This window comes from Sorex araneus, chromosome 9 (genome assembly GCF_027595985.1).
Source record: "Sorex araneus isolate mSorAra2 chromosome 9, mSorAra2.pri, whole genome shotgun sequence".
NCBI lineage: Eukaryota > Metazoa > Chordata > Mammalia > Eulipotyphla > Soricidae > Sorex > Sorex araneus.
This window is the reverse complement of record NC_073310.1, coordinates 39,464,655-39,491,599: the sequence shown is the minus strand read 5'-3', so window position 1 is coordinate 39,491,599 and position 26,945 is coordinate 39,464,655. Positions and strand designations below refer to the sequence as shown.

Below are 26,945 nucleotides of genomic sequence, written 5' to 3'. Positions count from 1 at the left end.
GGTCATTTTACTAATCAGAAACAGGCTTGAACTGCCATCCCCATCATCCATCACCAGAAAGCAAGGGGGGAACACACACAACCAGACAAAATCAAAACCAAAAGGCAGTGAGTCCTACCCCTTCATTTCCTATAGAGTGAGGTAGAGAAAGGCTCCACAAAGGCGCATTCACAGGCAGGGCACAGCATGCTGGGCAGTGCCTGCTTAGGGCGGTCCAAGAAGGAGCCATTCATCAGTGTCAGTCCTTTGCATTGTCATGCTAAAACACCCCCAAGGCGCCCAGGTTTTGCTGGAGTTTAACAATCCACAGTCCAGTCCCCCAAACAGCTCTAAAAGTGTTACTTAGCACTAGTTCCTTATTAAGTGACAGTGAAATCTTGGTGAGAATTGGGGGGGGGGGTCAAATAAGAGGTCCATCTTCTTTTTTAAAATAAGGGGGGGGCGTGACTACAGCCCCATGTGTCTATATAAAATGTATGTCCAACATCTGGCCAAGGTTACTGCCAAGTTGCCAAGTTCTCTGCAAACCTCCTATTCACAAAAGTATCAGAGGATGAAATGCTTCCTATGAGATGCTGCATAAACACAGTCTGCAAAAGTCATCAAAAGGATCATCTGCAACTCAGAAGAACCATCAGCTGGTGGCCCACCCAGTCATCATATTCCCACTCTGCAATCCAAGGTACAGTTGATAGAAGGCGCCCTAAAGTCTTTATATCGACATAAAATAATTGAACAAAGTAAAGTTCATGCCTTCTGGTGCCTTACATCTGTCAGGTCCTTCCGCACCCTTCACACTCCTCCAATCTTCACACTCACATGCAGGGACACACAGCCACCTGACCCCCGGGATGCATCAAGACAAGGAAATCAAATCCCATGATAGATTCAAAGACTACATCTTCCCCTAACTTTCCTGGTCCTGTTCCGTAGACTGTGACTTCCTACTTAGTAGCAAACTCCAGTCAGGTTTAAAAAATTTACTTCTACTCAAACCAGTTTTGAAAAATAATGCCAGTGTTTCACAGGGCATAAGCAGGAAGGTAAAATTCCTCAGAATAAAATGTTCCCACTTCAAATAATGTGGTGTTTCTAGTCTTGTACTACCTCACCTTGTCATAGAAAGGGTATTTTCCCCTTTTTTGTCTGCTTGATTTTGTTTTTGTTTGGAGACTACAATTTTTTCTTTTTCTTTTTTTGCTTTTTGGGTCACACCTGGTGATGTTACTCCTCACTCTGCACTCCGGAATTACTCCTGGCAGTGCTCAGGGGATCATATGGGATGCTGGGAATCAAACCAGGGTCAGTCTCTCGCAAGGCAAACACCCTACCCGATGTATTATCACTCCAGCCCCTTGGGGGCTACATTTGGCACTCCTTAGGAGTTACTCCTAGCAGAGCTCATGGGACCGTGTGGTCCAGGGGCTGCACCCTGGAAGCCCACATGCAAGCATTCATACCAGCCCCTTGAGCCAGTTGCCTCACCTCCACAAAGCTGTATTTTTAAATATTTTGTACTTTTCCCTCCCCGCACCCCCCACCCCAAATTTCTTGAGAGACTCCTTTGAGAGTCTAGCCCATACCTATTACCTATCTCTATTTCTGTGGCCATTCACCTGTGGCTGGTATTTTTAGAGATAGCAGCTTACTAGCTCAAAATCAAAGGCCACAGGGGCCGGAGTGATAGTACAGTGGGGAAGGTGTTTGCCTTGCACACAGCTGACCTGGGTTTGATCCCTGGCATTCCATATGGTCCCCCAAGCACCGCCAGGAGTAATCCTGAGTGCAGAGCCAGGAGTAACCCCTGAGCATCACTGGGTGTGACCCAAAAATAAAATAATAATAATAATCACTGTTATTGTCATCCCGTTGCTCACCGATTTGCTCGAGCGGGCACCAGTAACGTCTCCATTGTGAAATTTGTTGTTACTGTTTTTGGCATATCGAATACGCCACGGGTAGCTTGCCAGGCTCTGCCGAGCAGGCAAGATACTCTCGGTAGCTTGCTGGGCTCTCCAAGAGGGGCGGAGGAATCAAACCTGGGTTGGCCACATGCAAGGCAAATGCCCTACCCACTGTGCTATCACTCCAGCCATCATCATCATCATCATCATCATCATCATCATCATCATCATCATCATCATCGTCTATAATAAAAGGCCACAGCTTAGGGTTCAAAATAAAAGGCCACTCTCCACCCCCCTTGTCTCCTCTTTCCTATCCCTCTCCCAGGTTCCTCGTCTGAGTCCTCTGCTCATGTCAACAGCTCAGCTCACAGCACAGGTAACCCACAGTTACCCCAAGGAAACAAGGCAGAACACTGGTCCCTGAGATCTGGGAAAGAAGTTTTAACCTTCTGAAACTCTTATTTCATACCCATATTCATTTTTGGAGGTACCAAATCATGCAACTGAGATTTCATTTCTTCTCAGAATTATAGCAGGGAAAGGGAAAATATGGATCTGAACCCAGCACTATGTGTGTATATATCTCCCCGACAGTTTCATATATAATAGCACAAAAGTTTGAGCAATATGCAGCCTATGTTCCAAAAAGATATGATTAGAATTGTTATTTCTGCGGGGCCAGAAAGTGTCCAATGGGCTGAGTACATGCACAAGGTTCTGGTTTGGTTTCCAGCACCACACAGTCCCCAAAAGACTACTGGGTGAGGCCAGTAAAAAAGTAAAGACTGACATTTCTGTTTTAACATAAGTGATGCCTTTTAATAAAACAATTCTAAGACCAGGAATGTAGCTCAGGGGTAGAATACATGTCCGGCTACTACAAAAACAATCTAGAAACTGAAGTTCTGTTCTTGGACTTTCCTTATTTCCGTGTGTGTGTGTGTGTGTGTGTGTGTGTGTGTGTGTGTGTTGGCTCAGCGGACCATACGGAATGCCAGGGATTGAACCTGGGACCATACAAGATTCCAGGGCTGAGAGAGGCACCCTACCTGCTGTGCTATCACTGGCCCCTCCCAAACCTATTTCTATTTCTAGTTTCTATCCCATGCTTACGTCTTTTTCCTTCTCTGCTGAAATACACAAAAGTCTATAGTCTGGTTGGCTATAGCTATAATGGAATATGTAGCTTTTTTTTTTACCCTGGGTCCCAATACTGAATCTTGATCACCTCAGCAGCATCTGAAAGTAGTCACATATCCACTATGGCAATTGGAGGGGAAGGGATTAGGAGCCACACCCAGCAGTGCTCAGGGACTATTTCCAGCCAAGGGGTGATTGTTGCTCCTGGCAGGGCTTAGGGACTATGCATTGCAGGGGGGTTAAATCCAGGCTTCCTGCATGCAAAGCATGAACTCCAGCCCATTGATCTCTCTTCTCTCTCTTCTGTCTCTCTTCTCTCTTCTCTCTTTCTCTTTTCTCTCTCTCTCTTCTCTCTTTTCTCTCTTCTCTCTTTCTCTTTTCTCTCTCTCTCTCATACACACACACACACACACACACACTCTCTATAACATTTATTAAAAAAAAAAAGAGTCACTGTTCTGGCTTTTCTTCTTTGTAGACAGTCTCAATCAGGAAACACAGCAGGCAATGATCAAAGGACCCCCAAAAGAAACTCCCAACTGAGAAGGCAGTTGGAAAAGAGAAGGGACCACTAAGTCAATGATGGCTGGAGGGATCGTTCAGGATGGGAGATGTGTGCTGAAAGTAGACAGAGGACCAAACATGATAGCCTCTCAGTGTCTGTACTGCAAACCATGGTGCCCCAAAGTAGAGAGTAAGAAAAGGAAGGTGCCTACAGTGGGTGGGGTGGGGTGGGGGTTGCAGGAGGGATACTGGGAACATTGGTGATGGGAAATGTACACTGATGCAGGGATGAGGATTTGACCATTGTATGACTGAAACTCAATCATGAAAGCTTTGTAACTGTATCTCATGGTGATTCAAAAGACAGAAAGATAGGAAAACTGGAAAAAGGAAAAAAGAAAGAAAGAAAGAAGAAAGAAAGAAAGAAAGAAAGAAAGAAAGAAAGAAAGAAAGAAAGAAAGAAAGAGAAAGAAAGAAAGAAAGATAGAAGAGAAAGAAAGAGAGAAAGAGAGAAGAGAAAGAGAGAAAGAAAGAGAGAAAGAGAGAAGAGAGACGAGAGAGAGAGAGAAAGAGAGAAAGAAAGAAAGAAAGAAGGAAGAAAGAAAGAAAGAAAGAAAGGAAGAAAGAAAGAAAGAATAAAGAAAGAAAGAAAGAAAGAAAGAAAGAAAGAAAGAAAGAAAGAAAGAAAGAAAGAAAGAAGAAAGAAAGAAAGAAAGAAAGAAACTAACTCACAATGGGGCCCAAGCCCAGTGGGTTAGGGGTTTGCCTTGCATGCAGCAGATCCGCGGCCGACCCGGGTTGGATCCCTGGCATCCCATATGGTCCACTGAATATCACCAGGATTAGTTCCTGAGTGCCAGGATTAACCCCTGAGCATCGTCAGGTGTGACCCAAAAAAGGCAAAAAAGAAAAGAAACTCCCAAATATCTGGTATCCATAGATTGGTTTGCTGGAGCTTCCTGCAAGAAGGAGGGGCGGCCTGCCCAGCTACCAGAACCTGGGATCCTGAAAAGCCCCCTTCCCAGCCAAGCGCCCTTGGAGCGCCTGGCCAAAGGGGGAGTGCAAACCTTAGGAGCAAGTCAGAAATGAACCTCAAACCCCAAGCAGGCACCAAAGGGGCCCCTCCCCTGACAGGTACAGCACAGCGGTACAGTGGGTGTGGCTTCTGGGGTTAATTTTCCCTTTCCCAGCACTTTGGACTCACAGCTCAGCCTCCATTACCTAATTCTGAAGAGGGCATCCTGGCTATCCCAAACACATTAGGCCAGCAGTCCACTAGCCTACTCCAACCTAAATACTCCCAAAACTCACCAAAATAACAGTGAACACAAGGATCCGAATAAGCCTAATACAAAAGAACACATCCCCTGAAGCTGCACTAGTGGCCCAACATAAGGCAGAGGCGCACCAAGAAGGCAGTGTTCGTAAAGGGGAAAAAGGAGTCCACCATCAACCAAGCCCATCTAGAATCCCACCTAGAGGGGGTCACTGTCAGTGAACTGGAGGGACCCACCTCCATATTATCACAGCAACATGAAGAAACAGCGCATATCCCCACCCTGAGGTGTAGATGAAGAAAAGAGCCCTGAAGCCTCAACAGGGAATTCCCACAAATATAATCTCTCTGATAATGAATTCAGAGATGAAGAAAAGTGGAGGAGTTCTATATAGTCTGGTGTCTGTGACAGCTCCTCTCTGGGCAGAATCCTTGGTATCTTATACGATAGAGGCTAATCCCTTTCATTGACTTGGGAAGTGTCAGATCCCGATGGAAAAGGCAGGTACTTCGATTAGTCCCTTAAATCCCATAAGCTTGAAGCATCACTAGTGCAGAGACAGGCTGGCAGGAGTCCTGGGCTCTGAGCTGAGCTTGCTGGTGAGACTAACTGGTCAAGGTTCCAGGGCCTACAGTTACAACTGGCACAGGGCAGATGCTGAATAAACGGTTATTGAAAAACAGGGTGGAGGTGAGGGGGAAGTTCCTTGGCCACTCTGTTGATCTTTTCATTTACCTATTAACTGAAGTTAAGACAGACCACTCCATACGCAGCCATGGCACTCCTTAGAGGGATGCTTGAGAAAGAAAGGGGCAAAATAGGCCAGTACAGTAACACAAAGAAAGCAGCTCTATAAATAAATGGTTGTATTAACTTATCTGATCTTTAAAAGGATCCATTTGGTTCAACTCCAAGAAAGCCATACATACTAAATGTGTTGGCAAATTTGGAAACATAACGCTGCTATTGAACATACCGCTGTCGAGAACCCAAGAGCTAATAAATCATTGGGGGGGGGGTTAACTGCAAAATAGGCAATGTAATTATAGTAACATATTAATAAATATCACGCAGGGAACCATTCAATGGGCTGCCCTCACAAAGATTTATTTGCCAGTTTAATGTGTTTATTCAGTGATGATGACTGCTCCTGTAAAACTTTTCAGACTATTGCATACACAAAGAAAACACTCGCTTTTTACTGGGTCCTGCAGAACAAAGAAGTGCAGGACTGGCCTGTGACCCTCATCAACTCCCTGGAAACACAGGCTCCTGGATGGCCATGGCAGCCTGCTCCGAAGGTAAGCAGCATCAAGAGGAGAGTCATAGAAAGGGGTGGGCAAATTCCTGCTCTGTGAGCCTTAACTTCCCTCTTTCCTTTCCGAGGCACTTTAATGGGGTTGCAGTGGAGGTAGCAAAGGCTGAGTGGCAGCAAGTGTAAGAGCCAAGTCCTACCTCCACCGCACAACTTGCCACAGAACCTTATCTAGGTAGAGGCCCTTACTGAATTTCCTTCTTATAAAATAGGGGCTGGAACAGGGCAGTGGTCATGATTAAATATGATATTGCAGCTACTGTTCTTTGAGGCATTTTGGGATGAAAAAAAATGCAATCGTGATTATCCTTCACGAGCCATTACTGGATCAAGTGTTCCCAAAGCAGGCATGCCAAAGTTATCTCTTTGCTCAGAACACAGGTCATCTGCCATCTCTGTGTGTGCTAAATATATATAAAGTCTACTTCCTTTTGTTTGTTTTAGTTTGAGTTTGCTTTTTGGTTTTCTGGGAACACACCAGGCAGTTCTTGTGGCTTACTCCTGGCTCTGTGCTCAAAAACCATTCCTGCTGGGGCTCAGGGTCGGTGCCGGGTGTTGAATCAGCGTTGGCTGTGTAGAAGGCAAAAGTTCAAACTCCTTACTCATCAGGCAATACTTCTCCATTCCCCTCACCCCCTGGCAAACACTGTTCTACATCATTCCTTCTCCATGAATTAGACAACTCTACATATCATCCACAAATGATATATAGAAATATTTGTCTTTTGTGATTAGCGTCTTTTCCTTAGCATAAAGACCTATCTATCATGTTATAGCATATCTGAGAATGTCCTTTCTTTTCTTCTATTTTCTATTTTCTGGCTTTTAGCACAGAGCCGGTCTATAGTTCCAGGGGTGGGGTTCCTACTTATGACTGTGCTTGGAGTAAAAAGAAGATGCGCTCATAGTGGTACTCAGGAGATCATGGGATGCTGGTAGTTGAAACCAGGCAGAACTCTCTTTTGAAAACTGTATTCATATACCACTTTTTTTTGTTTATCTATTCATGTATTGGAAGAAAGGGATGGTTCCCACTTTTGTTCATTTTAAATGTTACATGGTTGGGGGCCGGAGCGATAGCACAGTGAGTAGGGCGTTTGCCTTGCACGCGGCCGACCCGGGTTCGATCCCCGGCATCCCATATGGTCCCCCAAGCACTGCCAGGAGTAATTCCTGAGTACAAAGCCAGGAGTAACCCCTGAGCATCGCTGGGTGTGACCCAAAAAGCAAAACAAATAAATAAATAAATAAATAAATAAATAAATAAATAAATAAATAAATAAATAAAATAAATGTTACATGGTTACTTCAATGTATTGGTGGCACTGGCATACAAATCTTGTATTTTTGTTTAACTGCTTGTGAAGGCAATGTGGAAGTTCACCTTCTTCAATCACTGTCCAGCCAACTTTACTGTGATGCTAAGGACCCTGTGAAGCATTGGAGCAATGCTCTGTCCACGAGAGCCTCTGGAATGACACACCTTCTTCAGTTTCAGGCACTAATTCCTACTCACCTCTTTTATCTCTTATCTCTTCTAGGAAAGCTTCTCATCCTGCGGCATTTCCAGGAGGATGCCGCTTGAAGGGAGGGTAGGTGGGAGGAAAGGAAGAGCCCAGGCCCAGGGCTGCAGCCTAAGGACGGGGCTGCTACCCTGCTGGTCCAGCAAAGTGTTCCTGGGCACTCACTCACCGGGCTGGGAGGAACCAAGGGTAGGCCTGTGTCTTACTCATCTCCCAGCACTGCTTCTCGAGAGCACACTGCTATCTGGAAGAGGCCAAAGGAATGGTGGACAGGCGGATGGTAGAGAGATGGAGAATGAGAGAATGCGAAATGAATATACAGAATGTTCCATGTCTAAATGAACCCAGAAATTAGGTTACTATCTCGACATGTAGGTTTTACTCTTCTAGAAAATGAGAGTGGTAGTGGTTTTCCCTGGGAACTGTTGCTGTGTTGTTGTTGGAAGGTGGAGCTGAAACTCTGTATGATCTATGGACAGTCAACGATGCTCTTAAAGTTGCACTCTTACAAAACAGATGCATAAAATGACAGTTGGGACACTGACATCTACAATATGCCAGGAAAAAAAAACATGCCTACTAATTTTTGTTCTGTTTTAGTCTGATTTTGACTTTTTAGATCACTCCAAGTGGCGCTCAGTGGTCACTCCCAGAAATGGACAGGTAACTGTGAGGTACCAGAGACTGAATTCAGCCAGGCCTCCCACGTGTATAACATGTGCAGTAACCCTTTGAGCTATCTCCCTAGCCTCAATTATTATTGTTGCTGTTGACACCAGACAACTAAAACAGGAAACAGAAAATTCTTTAAATTCCCGGAGCAGAGTCAGAGAGACAACCTAGGGACTGAGGCACTTGCCTTGCAAGTGGCCATCCCCAAGTTCCATCTTGGCAATGCTTAGGGTCCCTAGAGCACCTCCTGGTGTAAGCCCTAAACACAGCCAAGCCTGGCAACCCCAAACACCAAAAACATCAATTCGCCAAGCAAAGACTCACATTCCTTGGCCTGGCTCCAAAGAACTGCGCACTCTTAATCATGAAGAAATACCATGCTGCTCAGAAGATGGGACTGCAGCTCAGAGGTAGAATACTTGCCTAGCTTGGGTTCAATGGAAGAAAGGAAATACAACGCTGGATAAACCTCTAAGTTTCCGTCTCTGCTACTGTGCTATGATTCAAAAATGCTAATGATTTAAAGGAATATTCTGAGGATTCTGTGAGTGAAAGGGATGTGTGATATCTTAATGATGGTTAGCTACTCTGTTTCTTTTCAGAAGAAGCATGACCCCATCAATGTCTCTGAAAACCCCTCCTGCTGCTTTATTAGTCTGCTCTGAGTGATTCAAAACCACCCACTGCATTTCTCCTCCACTTCAAATTCCAAACCTGGAAGAGGAGAGGCTTCTCGTATTGAGTCTGACCCGCCTCCATCCTGGATGAGATTATGTGTCACCATCTCACCAAATCAGGGACGAAGTAGCAATTATCAACTCAGGCGCATCCCTTCTCTGCCTGATGAAGGGAGACTGTCATCCTGGAGACCCAGCATCTCAGCATCCTCAGGACGGGCCCCTCCATTTACTTCTGACGACTGATAATACTTCTCTCTGGAATACCTGGAACGCTTTTCTATGCATGCTATAAGCATTCCCAACTCTGTTATTCTGTCAGGGTATATGTAAAGTATAACAAGGAAATAAAAGCAAAGACAGATGAACAACAGAGAAATTCAAGGACCTCCAAGCCAGCCAGCCCTCAATACCTAGATCAAGACCTGCCTGGGAGGAGGCATGGCTCTCTCTCATGCTTTGGCCCCTGTGGATTTCCCCTTTCCTAGAGAACCACACTGAGGAGGCCTCTGCTCCCACCCGTCCACAGACCACTGGCACTCCCTCCTCTAGCGTCAGCCTTCCCCTCATCCCCATCTCCATGGCACTGTCATTGCACAGCACTGGAAAGATCCTTTCCCCCATCCAAAGACCAGAAAATCTGGAGAATTCACAGATTTAAGTAAATAACTTTGGGGGCTTAGAGAGACTGTACAGGAGTTAAGGATCTTACCTTGCACACAACCAAACCCAGTTTGATCCCTGCCACTGCATTTGGTCCCCCAAGCTCAAAGTGATCTTTGAGCACAATGCCAGGAGCACTGTGGCCCCAAAACCAAAAAAATAAAATAAGTATTGTATGGTGGATGCACAGACACCAAAAAATGAAAAATTAGTAAGATTTGATGACTACTGGGCCCAGGAAATGTTGTAAAGGTTTAGAGTGTAGACTTCTCATGTAGAAGCCCTGGATTTGATCCCCAGCACCAGTCTCCAAAGCACCTTCAGGAGTGGCCTCCAGCACCACTAGGTCTGGCCCCTGATCAAAAAAGATCTGATGATTAGACTCCCAGGGTTCAGAATCAAGGAGATGCACGTGGACAAAACAACTGCATTGTGAATGCTTTTAGAATCTGATGAGATTCAGGACTTGGAGTCGGAGGTCAGAGGTTGTCTAGATGACCTTAGGGGGGCCTCCTAAAGTCTTCTGGCATTCTTTTGTCTCATTTCTGACAACCATAAAGGGGCATTATAGATAATCACTTAAAAAAAAGAATACTCTATAAAGAAAGTAAATTAGCTCAAGCCCTCATCTCACACACACAAACATACAAGCCTACAACTAGTAACTTCCTTCCACCAAGTGATGTCTCACACAGGAAGCAGAGGGCCTGATTGGGCATATTAAAATCCTGCTTTTGTATAACACTGATCACATGGGCTACAAAAATGCTCATAAAGTCATCATTAGCAGACTGAGAGCTGCCAAGCCTTCCTCCACTCCAGGCTGTGAAATACTTGAGCCATCCCTTTCTACTGAAAGCCCTTTCAACAGCTCAGCCCACTTTATTAGCTGCCTTGACCTCCAATAAAAGCATGGGCCTGACAATTGTCTGAAACCTGAGACAGGATGTCTGCTACATTGGCAAGTTCTATGCTTTCTTCAGGGTTCCAGCAGAGTGTGGGAGCACACACACACACACACACACACACACACACACACACACGCACACGCACACGCACACACGCACACGCACACACACACACGCACACACACACACGCACACGCACACGCACACACGCACACGCACACACACACACGCACACACACACACGCACGCACGCACGCACGCACGCACACACGACGTGAGCTCACGCACACAGAGTCCCTCAGAAAGAATCAACTTTAGAAATTTCACAAATTATGAGCAAATTGAAGGGAAAACGTTTAGGTGATGAAGTCTGAAGACTGAAACTTAGAGAGGGTGTGGTAGCTGAGGGATCCCCGAGTGACGCTCTCTCTGAAAGTCAGTGCAGAGAACTGAGTGGCGTGTGAAAGAGGACCAGTGGGCCCTCAGCTGCTCCTGCCACTCTGCCTGCTCTCCACCATATCCGTGCCCAAGTCCTAAAGAGCTCTGAGCAGTAAAAGGCCAACTGAAGTTCTGCTTTTTAAAATATCTGTGCTCCCTGAGTTGTGTTTAGACTAAAATATGAATAGAAAGTATTACGGTTGAAATAAGAAAGAAACATGTCACAGGAAACATTTTTAAAGAGCCAACCAATCAATTTGCCCAGGAAAAATGAAATGGAATGAACCTTGCAGATTCAGCAGCCTGTCAGAGCCAAATTTTCCTGGACCTCAAACTATAGGCTTATTAAAGCATTATAATTAGTAATTCCATATTCTAGGTTTGAATGTTGCTGAACCTTAAATTTGAAAAATTCTCACTGTGAGAAAACAAAATGGGGCCAGAGAGATAGTAGAAAGGATAAGTTCCTTGCCTTATATGCAGTCAACTTGGGTTTGAATTCCAGCATCACATATGGTCCCCAAGCCCTGCAAGGAGTGATCCCTGAGCACAAAGCTAGGAGTACGCCCTGAGTATCACGAGGTGTGGCTCAAAAAACAAAAAAAGAAGAAAAAAAATTGTGACTGAGTAGAGACACAGACATTAAAATAAACTTATTATGGTGATCATTTCATGATAAAATTATGTTGTATGCATGAAACAAGTATTAGTGTCAACAAAAAATAATAAAGGTAGATCACGGGTATGTGAGATGTTAATTCTGCTCTAAACAATATTGTCCTATCTTGGTACTTAAAGAGCCCAAAAAGAAAATCAAAGGGGGAGAGGGATGGTTTTAGGGGAAAAATATGTGTTGACCTTTTTAAGGATCATGAGTAAAATGTTTGAAAATTTGGTATTCTTCTATTGCTACACAGGATAAACTCCTCCAAATTATTTCTAAATTCAATCAGCATGGCAGGTTTTTTTTTAATGTAAAACTAACCCTAAGCAAGCTTCATATCTAAGGTAATACTTTTGCTAAACATTCCTTACCAAATTGCCCTTATAACATCAATTGTCCTTTGTCCAAGTTGATTTCTGCTTACAAACATGATGACCATAAAGTAAAGCCATATTGAACAAGAAGTACTTTGTCAGTTAATTTCGGATCCAAATTTCAAAGGTAGATACAGCAGTAACTATGGTGTCCATAGTATCTTGATTTGGGTGGGCCAACAAGGTGGTCACATGCTAAACAGCTGAGGGTGGGAAATCTCATAAAGGCACTTGTCTTCCATGGAGCCAAACCTGATTTGATGCTCCAGCACCTTATATGGTCCCCCCCCACCCCCCCCACACACACTCTCAGTCCTGCCATGAGTGACCCTGAGCACAGAACCAAGAGTAAGCCCTGAGCACCCAATACTGGGTGTCGCCGAAAAATAAAACAAAAAATGGTGGTGACCTGTTGGATAACATTGGGTTGTCCTTGCTCCTCCCCCAGGGAGCTCAAAGTTTATTGAGCCATTCCACAACACCATTTGGATAGATGGGGCCACGGCTTTTGGTTCTGTTGTTCACGTTGGTTTCCAATCAGTTACTACATCTCCTATTGCTGTATGAGACCACCAGTCAGAGAGAGCAGAGGGCAAGGAAGGAGTGGTTACAATTCCAAAGAAAACAACCAGCATAAATAAGATGATAGTATTTCCTGGAAAGCCTAGCTGCTCATCACTGCCAATTAAAAGATAGAATTCTATTACAGAAAAAAAACCCAATTCCATAAGCTCCTATGTCATAACAGGGGGAAAGAAATTCTGAATTAGTAACTACAAATCTCACACATCCACGTGAATGAGCAAATTGTTAAACACTTGTGTTCATCACCCAGATGCTGGCAAATATGTTGGAATTTGTTGCTGTCTGCAGATCAGACTTCAGAAATTAAAACGTGTGTGTGTGTGTGTGTGTGTGTGTGTGTGTGTGTGTGTGTGTGTGCGAGATTCATGCCCTACGGAACGCGTTAAACTTCTGCGAAGAATGTTTTGAGTTCAGCAACAACATGAAGCTTGGTTAAGTAAAAGAAGATGAATTAAAAATAGCCCCTCAGCTGTAACAAATATATCCATAACACTTACGGATATATTTAGGCATAGTTCTGCCTATCAAAAGAACTTCCCTGGGAAGAGATAGTACAAAAGAGATAGTACTGAGGGTAGGGTGCTTGCCTTGCAAAAGGCCGACCCAAACTTGATCCCCAGCACCCACTAAGGTCCCCTAAGCAGGGCCAGGAGTGATCCCTGAGTAAGCCCTAAGCACCACCAGGACCCAAAACAATAGTAAGAGAACTTAAGCTACCCCTGAGCCCTCAGTGATGTTAACTGTTTTGTTAATGCGAGCATTTGCAAGAACCCTCTCTGCCTGCAATCAGGAAGCTCCCGGAGCCTTGTGGTGAGTGCTGGAAATACTCGGTGGGGGAGGGTGTCTTTATTTCCAGACTTCTCCACAGGGTCTGGTCAGAATCAGTGCGATAGGATCAGCTAAGTATAACTGCAAAGAAAACTGTCTGAGAAAGCTAAAACTGGATTGGAAGGTAGATAAGCCCAAATTCCTGGTGCCGCTCAGAGCCGCACATCGCATGCGCAGTCACTGGAGGGAAGTCTGCTGTCCTCCGCTCCCTGGAGCTCAAAGGCCAAACGTGGCATCTGCAGTCTCCCTGGAAGTCCCTGAGAGAGGCAGGGCTTAGGGAAGGGATTTTCATCCGTGCAAAGAGTTCTTAATCCATATTCATGACGTTTCAACTAAAAGGCTCAGTTTATTTCCATCAACTGAGCTCCCCTAGATGTTCTGTGGAACCTTTGACTAATGAATCAGTAAATAGAAGTTGCTTTATTCACTTGGAGGTGAAGAAATGGGAAAGATGAGATTCATTCCTTTCTAACTGCTTTTCTTATTTTGGGGTCAGACCAACAACAGAAAGAAAAAAATAAAGGCACAAAAAACGGGGAGAGGAAAGGTGGACAAGGGAGAGAAAGAAGGCTTTTATAATCCCAACTTCCTATAGAACGTAGCATAAAAACAGACAGCTGTGATGGAACATCTCACAATAACTTGGTTGGGATCCTAACATTATGGCAATGTTAGTGGGAAGAACCAAATCAAGTGATTTGCCCAAGATCATAACTAGCAATGAAGCCTGGTTTCTTGCACCCAGTTTCTTAACCCCCTAACTTTCATTGTTAAGATCATAGAGCTTCGGATCCGTCTGGTGTCCTCAACAACTCAACTACTGCATCAGACATCCCCACCTCTCATGATCCACGATAGGGAGCCAGCAACTCTTCCAACCAAGATCCCCAGAGGACTTCCTCTTTACTGATTTGATGCCAACAACCTTTACCTCCTTTACTTACTCCCCATAGTATCTGATTTTTTATCAGATTTCACTCTTAACCTCTGAAGTTCATTCTTCCCACTGTCTCCAGCATACCACTTTCTGCTCTTTTTCTCTACCCTTTACTAACCTCTCCTCTATGCTGTTGTTTCCTCAATTGCGTGGCCCCTCGATGTCAACAGCACCCGATGCTCAGCTTTTCTTGGCTAACTTTCCACGGGAGCCTTTTCCATGGAGATTGAGATTGACCACATCTTTGGATTCCGCCACCTCCTTAATGCTGACATCCCCCAAATCTAAATCTGTCCGCATGCTCCAACTTGATTCTAGTCGATCATGCCACCTCAAGGTCTAAAAAGCCCTAACCTGGGCATGAGAGCGAGCACAGGGGCTAAGGCACTTGCCCTGCATTGCATACTGTCCCCCAAGCACTGCCAGGGTTCACTTCTGAGCAGAGAGCTAGGAATAATTCCTGAGCCCCACTGGGTGTGGTCCTCATACAAACAAAACTGGTACATTCTCTGCTGCCCACATCAAAACCTGTGTTGTATGCTTTACATCTTTTGAAATAAAATTATTTCACCTCACAAATACACAAAAGAGTCCAAATCATTTTAATTATTCACAAACTTCCTTACAAAAAAAATCAAACCTACCCTAGTCCCCCTATGTATAATTTCTGTCCCACCACAGGTTAGCACTCTCCACTTGCCTATGGACAAATCTGAGGTAATTTGGAAAAATCTCTCCCTGCTACCTCCTATCTAAACTGACACCATCATAAACCTTCTAAATAAAAGATCTGCCAAGTTGGAGCTGCCTCTTGATTCTCATGGCTTCTGCCTGAGATCAGGCCTGGGGAGTTCAGGCCTGGGCCATCTCCCACTCAGACTGCTGAGAAAGGGCCGAAACACTGGGCTCCATGACAACACTTTCCCAATAATCCTCTCTCACCAACAGAGCACTCTTTCTTGATGAGTTTCTGAGCTCTTCATTCCCTTCCTCAAGGCCCTTCAATGGCGGACCACAGCCTACCGGGTAACAATAAACTCCAGTACTCCCATCCTGCAAGGTCTTCCCTCTTCCATCTTCCCAGTCTATCACTCATCCTTCCACACCGAATGCTAAAGTGACAGTGGGCCACGTTAGTTCCCTGGTGTGCTGAGCACTCCTAGTCTCTCTGGACCTTGTGCCCACCGTCCACTCAGCCTGACAGCCTATGCTTCACCAGGTTCTTGTGTTAAACTCTTTCTCATTCTTCCAAAACCATTTCCAGCCTTACCTTTCTGTGCTCCCTAGTGACCTGCAGAGCCCAAGGTCCAGCATTCCGCCCGCCTCACTACTCTCTTTACAGTTAAGTGCTCACTTACGGGTTCTTGACAAACTGTAATGGTAAGGGAAAAAGCACAGAAGGAAACCACTTTACCCCAGGCTAAGCAATAAGCTAAACAATAAGAGATAAGCTCCCCTGGCATCTTTCTTGGTCAAAATAACATCACCAAACTGCAAAATAAGATCACAAAACTTCACAAACACTTCTAATATGAAGCAGTCATTTGTATTCATTTATTTCCCTCCCCCCAGTTCTAGTTCATGAAATCCAAAGCAGCTTGGGGTACAAGCTGGAAAGTTCCATCACAGGAGACATTCATACACACCCACAGTTAGCTGTGCTAGGACACGTGAGATGCGCAGATGAACTTTCAGAATAGAAACTGGAGTGATGGGGAGCCAGGGCAACAGTCCTGCAGCAGGCTGCTTGCCTTGCATGCTACCACTCTGGGTTCAGTCTCTGGCACCACATATCCCCTGTGTGGGTCCAAGAACAAGCCCTAAGCACCACCAGGAGTGGCCCAACAAAACAAATAGAGAAAAACTTTTAAAAGAAAGAAAAGAAACTGGAGTAATGAGAGAGAACAGGTCGACACAGGGAGGAGGTGTAATCTCCACACAGTGAGTTGCCCCAGCAGGGAACTGATTGGTTTTTCATCTCAACTTTAGAATGAAACTACCACGAATAGAAAAACATTATCTGAGCACCTGCTGTATACTAGACTGGGAGTTGCTCCAGCCAGGAATTTTAGCCTTTTCTAGTCTTGTTTATAACATGGCATAGTATTATAGCTGGTACATAACAGAATCAAAACCTGGCCATTGCAGAGTTGGTGAGATGACTCAGTGGGCTGAGATGCATGCCTATTGCCTTATCCAATTGCCTATGACTACAAAAGACAGAACAATAAATAAAAGTTCAACAAGCTAAATACAATAGCATTAGTTTTCAAATGCCTTGTGACCAAGTGGGGTATATTATGTGAACGTAAAAAATGGCTCATTATTTAAAAACTAATGATAGCAATTCACAATATTAATAAATACAAGGGGCAAACTCATATGATCATCTACCTAAACATTGAAAAGGCATTTGGCAAATATAATACCCATTCCTTATTAAAAACACTAAATAAAAATAGGAATAACTATTCCCTGAGGGATAGCTCTCAGATCCAAAGCTAACTTCTTTCTTAATGGGAAAACTACCCATAAGTCCACTTCATCACTACTATTTACCACTGTATTGGAGATATTAATCAATGTAACAAACATGAGAAAATGATTAAAGAAATAAAAATAGCAAAGAGAGATAATAATAGTATGTCTATTCACTGAAGATAATTTCTTTATAAAACTCAAGAGAATCAAATTAAAATGAAATTGAATACATTAGTAGAATTTAATAAGGCAATAGGATATAAATATATAAGAACATAAAATATATTAATCAATAGCCTACTCATAATTACCAATTAGAAAAGATAATAGAAGCAAAAACTCATTTTTGCTTGCAACAAAATGTCTAATACCTAAGAATAAATTTGACAAGAAATGTGCAAAGCCTATAAAAGAAAATCCTTTAAAATTGTTTTTAAAAAACAAAAGTAGGGACTGAAGCAATAGCACAGCAGGTATGGCATTTGTCATACGAGGCTGACCGAGATTTGATTCCCAGCATCCGGTATGGACCTCTGAGCAATGCCAGGAGTAATTCCTGAGTGCAGAGCCAGGAGTAACCCCTGTGCATCACTGGGTGTGACCCAAAAAGCAAAAAAATAAAATAAAATAATTGATTTTAAAAAGTAGACTTGCTCAAACGGAAGCACATTCCGTGATCTCAGGAAAGATACAAAATCATAAGTATGCCACATATTCCTCCAGATTAATGTGCAAATTAAACTTAATTGGGGCTAGAAAGATAGTACAGCAGGCAGGGTGCTTGCTTTGCTCGAGGCTGACCGGGTTTGATCCCAACACTGTCTATGGTCCCTTCAGCCTGCCAGGAGTGATCCCTGAATGCAGAGCCTGAACACAACAGGGTGTGGCCCCAAAGCAAAACAAACAAAAAAATTGAACATAATACCAAAAAAGATTTTCCCCCCCTTTGGACTACATCCTGTGGTGATGGGGGCTTCTCCCAGCTCTCAGCTGACTACATGATACTGGGATTGAACCTGGCCTCACACATGCAAAGTATGTGTTCAGCTCATTGAGCTATCTCTCCTCCACTCCACCCGCCCCGCAACCCCAACCAAAATGCTTTTTCCTTGAGTTATGCAAGTTGATTCTAAAATTTGTATGGGAATACAATAAGGAAGAAAAGGCAGGAAACTCCTAAAAAAAAAAAAGGCACTGTTTGGGAAAGAGAAAGCAAGTTCTACAAGTATTTAAACAAAATATAATTAGAAAATTGTAAATTTGGTATGTGAAGAGACACATAAATAGAACATATCAAAAAGTTCAGATCCTAATACAACTAAACTTGGTTTTATAATGGTTTTATCTCAAACTAGGGGGAGAAAAAAACAGCTATTTTTTAAAAATTTTTATTAGTGAATCACCTTGGGGTACAGTTACAAATTTATGAACTTTCATGTTTGTATTTAGTTTACATCCCTCCACCAGTGCCCACTCTCCCCCACCAATGATCCCAGTATCCCTCTCACCACCCCCATCCCAACCCCCAGCACCCCACCCTGCCTCTGCAGCAGGGCAATCCCTTTTGTTCTCTCTCCTGTTAGATGTTGTAGTTTGCAATAGAGGTATTGAGTGGCCATCATGTTCGGTCTATAGTCTACTTTTGGTACGCAGCTTTCAACCCAAGTGTTGAAAGAGGACCCGAATGTTGGTCCTCCCAATATTCTCTACTAGGTGTTCCCTTTTCTGTCTCTGCTGTCTTTTCCCCCAGCATGTGAGGCCAGTTTCCAAGCGAAAAAACAGCTATTTTAATGAAAGATCTGGAAACAACTAGATGTACATTGTGAAACATATAAAATTGATCATTATACACTAAAATAATCTCCCAAAAGAAGATTAGTAATAGAAATCTCCCAAAATTCTTAAAAGGAAATCCTAGATATACCAAAGGAGACACAGGAGAATTTCTTTAAAACTTGGAAATAGGGGACAGATAGATTTCTAATCAAGACACAAAATCCAATTTTCTTACATGAATTTTGGAAAATACCCAAAAAAGATAGAAAATAGGGTGATGGATACAAATTGATTAGCTATTTTGATGAATACTTCAAAACTAATTTAGAAAAAAAGATAAATTCCTGGTTCATTTACTCCTATAAAAGATATTTAAAATATTTAAGCTGAAGAATTATTTCTCTCTGAAGACTAACAAGGGCCTGTGGGCAGAGTTTTCCAGAAAGTACTAACTAAGTGAATATAAATATCAAGATATTCCTACTTCCCCTCGACTCAGTTAAGAATCTTTACAATCTCAGACAGCCACAACTTGATAGAAGCACACGCGCGAGCGAGAGTGCGCGCGCGCGCACACACACACACACACACACACACATACACACACACACACACACACACACGAAGTTACCATCAGTGAATGCATAGTACTTTCTCTGGAGCAGAGGTCCCCAGCTCAGATCATTATCTGATAGTTTACATCTTCACTCAAGATTCCTTTTATGACCTTAATCATACTGGTCACCTGGAATCCCAGGGGAAAGAAAATAAATCAGGTTCATTTTGCTGTATGAGATTTTATCTATGGATAATATGTTTGTTTTTGGATCTGTGTGTGTTTATATATCTTATGTGCCTATACAGACTAAGGAAAATAACTGTGAGCCATTTAAAAATCATCATATCATCAACATTATTATGTTATTTTATGAATGGCAAAAATCTGTGGTATAATGCCAAAGAGCAACTGATTTTGTTTATTATATGTTTTATTAATATAATTGTTCCCAACGTTGACAAATTTGTTACCAAATGATACTATACTTTTCCATTACTAATAGTATTGACTAGTTGACATTTTATCCAAAATACAACATGGAAAATATTCAAAATAGCCACACATTCTTTGTAGATTTCAAATAGAATTTTCTCTTGATTCATAATGCAATGTCTGTTTATCCATTTGTTATGTTTCTTATAATGGCTACAGAGGGTCTTTCAAATAAAGTTATTTTTCATACCCTGTTTCTGAGCTGAGAAAATACACAAATATACATGCATATTTGTTATATATATGTATATATATGCATATATATATATACCCTAAGTCTAGACTTACTCAAATCTATGTTTGGTGTTTTTAAACCCCTAGGATACATTCCTTTCCTTTATCTCTGACTCTTGTTCAACTCTTTTCAGTATGTCTGGCTAATCTTAGATATATCTGGGGCATAAATGACTCTAGAATATGTGACTGAGAAAAAAAATCAGATAGGAATGTAGTTTGGGGCCTTTTTTACATAAAATATTTTCTTTTATTAATATGGAAATGAAAAGATGTCTGATAACCTTTTGTCAACCAGGAACATTTCTGCTCACTCTAGGGAATTTCTTTGGGCTGATGTTTTATCAGGCTTACATCATCAATTCAAAAGTTCTGCAAAGATGTTAGAATGATCTAGATAATCAAAAATAAGACATTTGTTTCTTATCTTCTATTTTTGGTTTGGTGCCTGAACTACATTTAAATTGGAAAAGGTGTTTTTGCCAGGGGAATATAAAATGGTTTTCTATTCACACATTTGAATGCAACAATAGGTTAAGTATTGTTTCACTTTAAAAAATCTCAATATGGAACAGGAATATAATCCAGTGGATAGGACACTTGCTTTGCACATACCCAACCCAGGTTTGATCCCTGACACCTCATCGGGTCCTCCAAACACCTCCAGGAATGATCCCTGAAGCAGAGCTAGGAGTAACCATGAGCACTCCCAAGTATGGCCCAGAAACAAAAAATAAACAACAACAAAAATTTTCCAACGTTTCACAAATACACATTCTTTTATCTGACCACTTACCAGCCTTAGAAAACAAATTCTAAAAACCCAGAAAGTATATTTTTTACTAAGGTAATAAAAGTCAACCTGAATGTTTTACAACCTGCCATCAGGCACAAATCTTTACTCTCCCAGGTAAGTTGAGATTTGAAAAGAGGAATCCTGAGCCTGATTAAGAATTATGCGAGTTCACAGAGGTCACTTTTATATTCCAGAGTTTGAAAACTCAAGCCCATTAGCATCCTGCTCTCTGAGCTCCATCTAAATCTTTATCCGCTCTATTTCTTGCTTCCCTTAGCACTGTCTCCACCCATCCCCTTACCCAACCTAGAAACCACCAAATCACATGGCCTTCTGCCAGGAAGCCTCTTTCTCGGATAGTCTCAGGAGTGAGAGTGCTCAGAATTAAATCACCCCTCAGGCCTCCAGAGACACTCTCCAAAATCAGGTCCTGAGACCAGGCAGAGAGCCCTCACTCACGTCCATCCACTTCCCAGCCCCTGTCCCAAGATAAAACAGGCAACTGAATTTGCTACCTGCCCATGGTTACAGCATGAGAACAATAAGATACTGGGAAATGTACTGACAAAATCAGAAACAAAGAGTGACTTATGCTTTGTTATCTAAAAAAAAAAAACAAAACCCAGAAACCAAATATCTAAGATCTAGAAAACAAATCTAATAGAATCTTGTCTAATTGTCACCAGCCTCCCATCTATAGAACAAAAATATTTTTCAAACTTGATTTCAAATAATTTTTATGACATTCAGATAGTTCAAATATTTTTCTTTAGCTTAAATAGAAAAGAAAGCCAATTTCCTGAAAATCAACAATAGGTAGCAAAAATAAATAAATAAAACCATATCCAGCCTAACTTATTAAAGTTCCTGGTCGTGATATTCTGTCTTTGACATTTTTTCTTTTGCAATGCAGAAAATTAAACCCACCACTTCACATGTGTGAAGCATATGTGCCTTTGACTCCTTACTTCTAACACCAGTTAGTAGAATTTAACATTTCATTTAAGAAAATATTCCCCAAATATAGTTAAGCATCTAAAGTTTAAAAAGGTAATTTTTGCTAAATCAGCTTCAAAAATGTTTCTTCCCAGACCCACACTGTCCTAAAAAACTACATGCTGGCATCTCAGTGGCATCCCTTATTCTAAGGAAACTTAACTCCTCCTGTGCCTGATGGCGGTCAAGTTTCCGGGTTTGCTCATAAATCTGCTCTGGGAAGAAAGGCCTCTACTCCCATTCACACAGGCTCTATCTATGGCGCTCCAGAGAGCACTGTAGTCTGGTGTAAATGTGCCAACTTTAAAGGTGTAAAGGGGATAGTATCTTATCTAATAGTATCTAAGGGAATAAAACTAAACTTTTAATCCAAGAAACATGCAGAAGATTTGTTGTAAAAACTGAGATGCTAGGGCTGGGAGCTGACTCAGAGGGCTGGAAGGCATACCTCCCATGTGAGAGCCCCAAGCCCTGGCATCACATGGTACTCTGAGCAACTCAGAGCACTGTGAAGGGAGTATCCCCAAGCACTGCAGGACATGACCGAAAAGCATAAAAAAATTAATTTAATTTTATAAATAAAAGATTGAGGGTCTGTAGAGGACAAGGAAATAGCTCAAATGGTAATGCACACACCTCACATATGCCAGAGTTCAATTCCCTTAGCATTACCTGCCCCCACCATTCTGACACTGCCAGAGGTGAGCCTGGAGGCCCATGATCTACACTGAGTATAGTCCCTATAGCACTGTAGCACTGTTGTCCCATTGTTCATCGATTTGCTTGAGCGGGCACCAGTAACGTCTCCATTGTGAGACTTGTTGTTACTGTTTTTGGCATATAGAATATGCCATGGGTAGCTTGGCAGGCTCTGCCATTAGGGTGGGATACACTCGGTAGCTTGCCAGGCTCTCCAAGAGGGATGGAGGACTTGAACCTGGGTCGCCGCGTGCAAGGCAAATGCCCTACCTGCTGTGCTATCATCACTCCAGTCCATAGTCCCTATAAATAAAAAATTTGAGGTTCTGTAATATATTAGCTATGAGGTCATCCAAAGCACCCCCATTTCTGGCTAAATGTTAGAGAGTCCTCCATACCAAACTTTACTTTCCCTGAGCTTTACTTCACACATAACACTCCAGGCAAGGGGACCCTGTGAAGCTCATGTGTGTTCCTTCTACCTACGAAGAGTTAACACACCTGATACCTCTAGAACTGTCACTCTGACAATTTTTATTTCATCGGAGAAATAAAATGGTCAAATAAATTGGTCTAGGTTACTTCAATAAAGGACAAACGTAGACTTTGTCATACATCTCCACAAAGTGTACTGAAAAGGCATTAAAATTTCAATGTTTCTTTCTGAAGACTTTCTTCTTTACTCCATTTTTATGAAGTTTTTTTTTAAATTTACCTCTGCACATAAGAGTATGTTAACACAAAGAAGTTAGTACATAAACAGATCCTCAAGAATATTCAAAAGTAATTTGGTAGACTTCAATTTACTAGAATTGTCAAATATCAGATGTTATATCTTTAAGAATCAAGGTTCTTCCAAAGTTATCTGATGGTATAAGACAGTAATAAAACCTCACAGCCTTCATATTCTTCCTTTGTAGCTAACCACAAATGGGAATGCATCAGGATCTGTGTTTTGTGGTTAATATCTATATCTTCAATTAGAATATAAGCGCCCTGTGGACAAAGGTTGCATGTGCCTATTTCACTCTATGCCCAACACAGCGGCCTATTTACAGTAGAAAATAAAAAGAATAATGAGAAATGATAAAAAAAAAAAAAGTGTTACACTGGAGGACATAGCATGCAAAGATGAAATAAGCTTTCAGAGTCCCTGAGATATATTTTTGGGGTGTCCTGACAGATTTAAATACCAAGCTAAAGAAATGGTATATTGACACCAATCTACAAGTAAATTATTCTTGAAATAACTATGGGATTCATAAAACCAATTCACTTGGTGGTGATTTTCCACATTTAAAATTTTACAACTTCCTTGGGCATTAGTTTAAATTTAACCCTTGCATACGAAAATGTCAGTGTGTGTGTGTGTGTGTGTGTGTGTGTGTGTGTGTGTGTGTGTAGGAACAGATGAGGCAAGCAGATGCAATTATTCCTAAATTCCACTACTCGAAATCACAATATTTCATTTCAAATGTTACAGAAAAATAAATCAGAGAACGAGTTGTTGAATAGTGCCCAAAATCTCCAAGGCACTTCTCTCTGTTTTCTAGATAATTCTAAGCACTGATAAAAACTCTTTGAAGTGGAAGAGTAAATATTATCATTTGATAGTACTTGGACCCAACAGTGCAAATACCACTGCATTGTGTTACCCTCCGGGGGCTCCAGGCACGCACCACGTGCCCACGGGGTTGCTATGGAGGAACCGAAGCGTTTAGTGAGGGATAGGCCAAGAGGTAGCTGGCCGGGAGGGGCTCCCCACCCCTTCATCTTCCTCAAGCCCCCTTCTCCTCTCATGTTAAACTGGGAAATGCTTACAGTAAGGGGGTTGCCTAGCACGCGGCCATCAGGCTTCGATCCGCGTCACCCCTTATGGTGTCTCACCAGGTACGGTCCTGGGAACCGAGCCTGGAGTAATCCCTAAGCACCGCCGGGTGTAAGCCCCAAAACAAACAAAATCAAAAAAGCGGGGGGAGGGGGAGCTGGGAAATGCTGCCTTTGGCATATTATGCTCCGAAATATTGGAATATTTCAAACATGTGTTTTTGTCCTATCAAAAAGGAGGACCACAAATGCGCGGTGAGAAAAGCCAATTCCTGGGGAGCTTTCACCCCCTCACACCAATATGGGCTTGTTTTGGGGGGCCGGGGTGGGGCTGGGGGAAATCAGGTAAGCTGCGGCAAGTGGCGGCGGGAGGAGGTGGATAGGAATCCTGGTGCGGGTGTCGCCGGGTCCCTGGCCCGCCACGCGGCGCAGGTGAGCCGACGAGGGGTCAGGAGGCCCCCAAAGGGACTCGGAGATCCCACGGCCCGCGCCCTGTGGCCCGGGAGGCGGGAACGGCGGGGGACACGCAGGCGGGGCGCTCACCTTGCCGGGGAAGGGCCCGGGGAGCAGCAGCTTCAGCGCCTGCCTCTTCAGCTCCACCAGGCGGGCGTTGCAGTTCTCGCACCAGACGCCGCGGTCCGAGCCGGGCGACGAGCCGCCGCCGCTGCCCGAGCCTGGGGAGCCCGTGCCGAAGCCCGGCGAGCCGCCCAGGGAGCCCGGCGAGCTGGTGCCGATGCCCGGGGAGGCGGGACCCGGGGACCCAGTGAACGAGCTCGGGGACGAGGTGCCCGAGCCCGGGGACGGCGTGCCCGACGAGCCGAGCGCCGAGCCCGCGCCCTCGGGGGTGGGCCGGCTGGAGGCGCGCGACTCCTCGTAGGCTTTGCGGTACCAGCTCTCGGGGGAGAAGGGCGCCGCGGGCTTGGTGGGCGAGCAGACTTCATTGACCTGCGAGGGGAGACAGCGCTGTCAAGGGGGCGCGGTGGGGCCAGCTCCACGCCCCTCCAGCCAGCCCCGAGACCTGCGCGCCGCTGGGGTCCGGCTGAGCGCCCAGGACGCACGTCTGGGTCCACTCTCAGCCCGGCAGCCAAATCGACCTCGTCCGGCCACCTCAATGGTCCTTCAGTGAGCCCTCCACCTCCACCACAACTGGGTGCCCCTGGGACGGTTCCCCGCGGCCTAGAGGGTCGTTTGGAGGGTGTCGTGGTTTCCTGCCGGGGTAACCCATCCATCCGGCCCCTCGCGCTTTGGTACTGGGCAGGCATACCTGCCACAGCCCGGATTCGAGATCCTAGACGCCGCTATCCCCAGGGGAAGGCGGGGAGTGGGGACTAGGGGGAGAAGGAGTGGGTGGTTGCTGTGACTTCTGAATTTTGAGGCATTTGGGGTGCCGGATTCATTGGTCCGGATCCTGAAGGTGAATGAGAGGCTCTCATGGCTCTGGAAAGATGGTCCCGGGGAATGGCAGCGATTTCACCGAAAAACCCTCTCCTTCTGTTTAACTCTGCCTAGAAGTGCAGAAATGCTGCAAAAGTTAGGGGTGCGGGGGGAAGAGATGGAAAGACAAAAAAAAAATCCCAGGGCCGGGCGGGCGTGCGGGCATCCCGGACCCCGACCCGCCTCCGCGCGCACACACCTCCCGGGCTCGGTGGAGACCGCGCCGCTGCAGCGCCCGCGGGGCTCGGGGCCGCCCCGCCGGGCCACGGGCTCGGCCACTGGGGGACCCGCGCCGGCAGGGGCTGTGGGAACGCGTCTCCGCAGAGTGCCCGTCCCCACTTACCGCGTATTTCTTGCCCCTGGTGGAGACTGCAATCCTCTCTTTATTCCCAGCTACCGAATTCATGATGGCTTTTCCAGAGCGGAGGGTCTAAATGTTCCAACCCACGCTACATCCACAGGGTCTTCCGACCCAGCGGGGTTCTCCAATTCTGGGGCAGTCTCCTCGGTCCGTAAGTCAAAGGTTTGTGAACGCGAGGGGCGGGGAATCCAAGCAAATGGACCCCAGAAGTAATAGCACCAATTGGCAAAAGGGTTGGAGGAGCTGGTTTGTTCTCTTCAAATAATGCTTTTCCGCATCCTCTTCAGCTGCCTCGGGTCCCACGTTCTCCTTTCACGGTCACATCCAGCTCGTGGGCATTTCCCTCTGCCCAGCCGGTCGCCGTGCCTCCAAGGAGGCACCGAGAAATACTAGGCGGCACGCGGCCGCCGCGGAGACGGGGGCGACCCCTCCTCGCCGGCCCCCGCCTGCCAGCCAGGCTGTGGGAACTTGTCTCCCGCACCGAGCTTGGGAACTGAGTTCAAAGAAATTCTCCCAAAATATAAAAGATCCAGACTGGGGAGGAGCCTCGGCGTGTCGCCGAGCCAATATCCGCCGGGCCGCCCTGCCTGACAGTTGCGCGAGGGCAGCGCGAGGGGCGGCTCGGCGTGGCGGGCGGCCGGGGCCGGTCAGCGCGCGCGGGTGCGCCGGGGCGCAGCGCGGAGCCTCGGGCACGGCCGGCCCGCCGCCCGGGAGCCCGCCGCCTGGCTGCCGTGGCCGCCGCGCCGGCCGGGATCCATTTTATGCGGCGGCGCTCCGGCCTGACAGAGCGAGGCGGGGGGCGGGGGGAGGGGGCTCGTAAATCTCGCTCCCGGCCGCGAAGTTCCCGGGGTGCAGCCCGGGTCCCGGGCTCGGCCGAA

The 26,945-nt window shown here is 44.8% G+C and overlaps 1 protein-coding gene across 1 annotated transcript in view; it reads right to left on the bottom strand.

The window, feature by feature from the left end:
- Positions 1-26,665, bottom strand: part of KIF26B (kinesin family member 26B) — a 523,722-nt gene extending 497,057 nt beyond the window's left edge. The window contains exons 1-2 of the mRNA XM_004605438.2: positions 26,050-26,665; positions 24,816-25,217 (exon numbers count right to left, since the gene is read on the bottom strand). Coding sequence (XP_004605495.1) covers positions 24,816-25,217; positions 26,050-26,112 — 465 coding nt within the window. The 5' untranslated portion in view covers positions 26,113-26,665. The remainder of the gene's footprint in view (positions 1-24,815; positions 25,218-26,049) is intronic.
- Between the last annotated feature and the right edge of the window lie 280 nt (positions 26,666-26,945).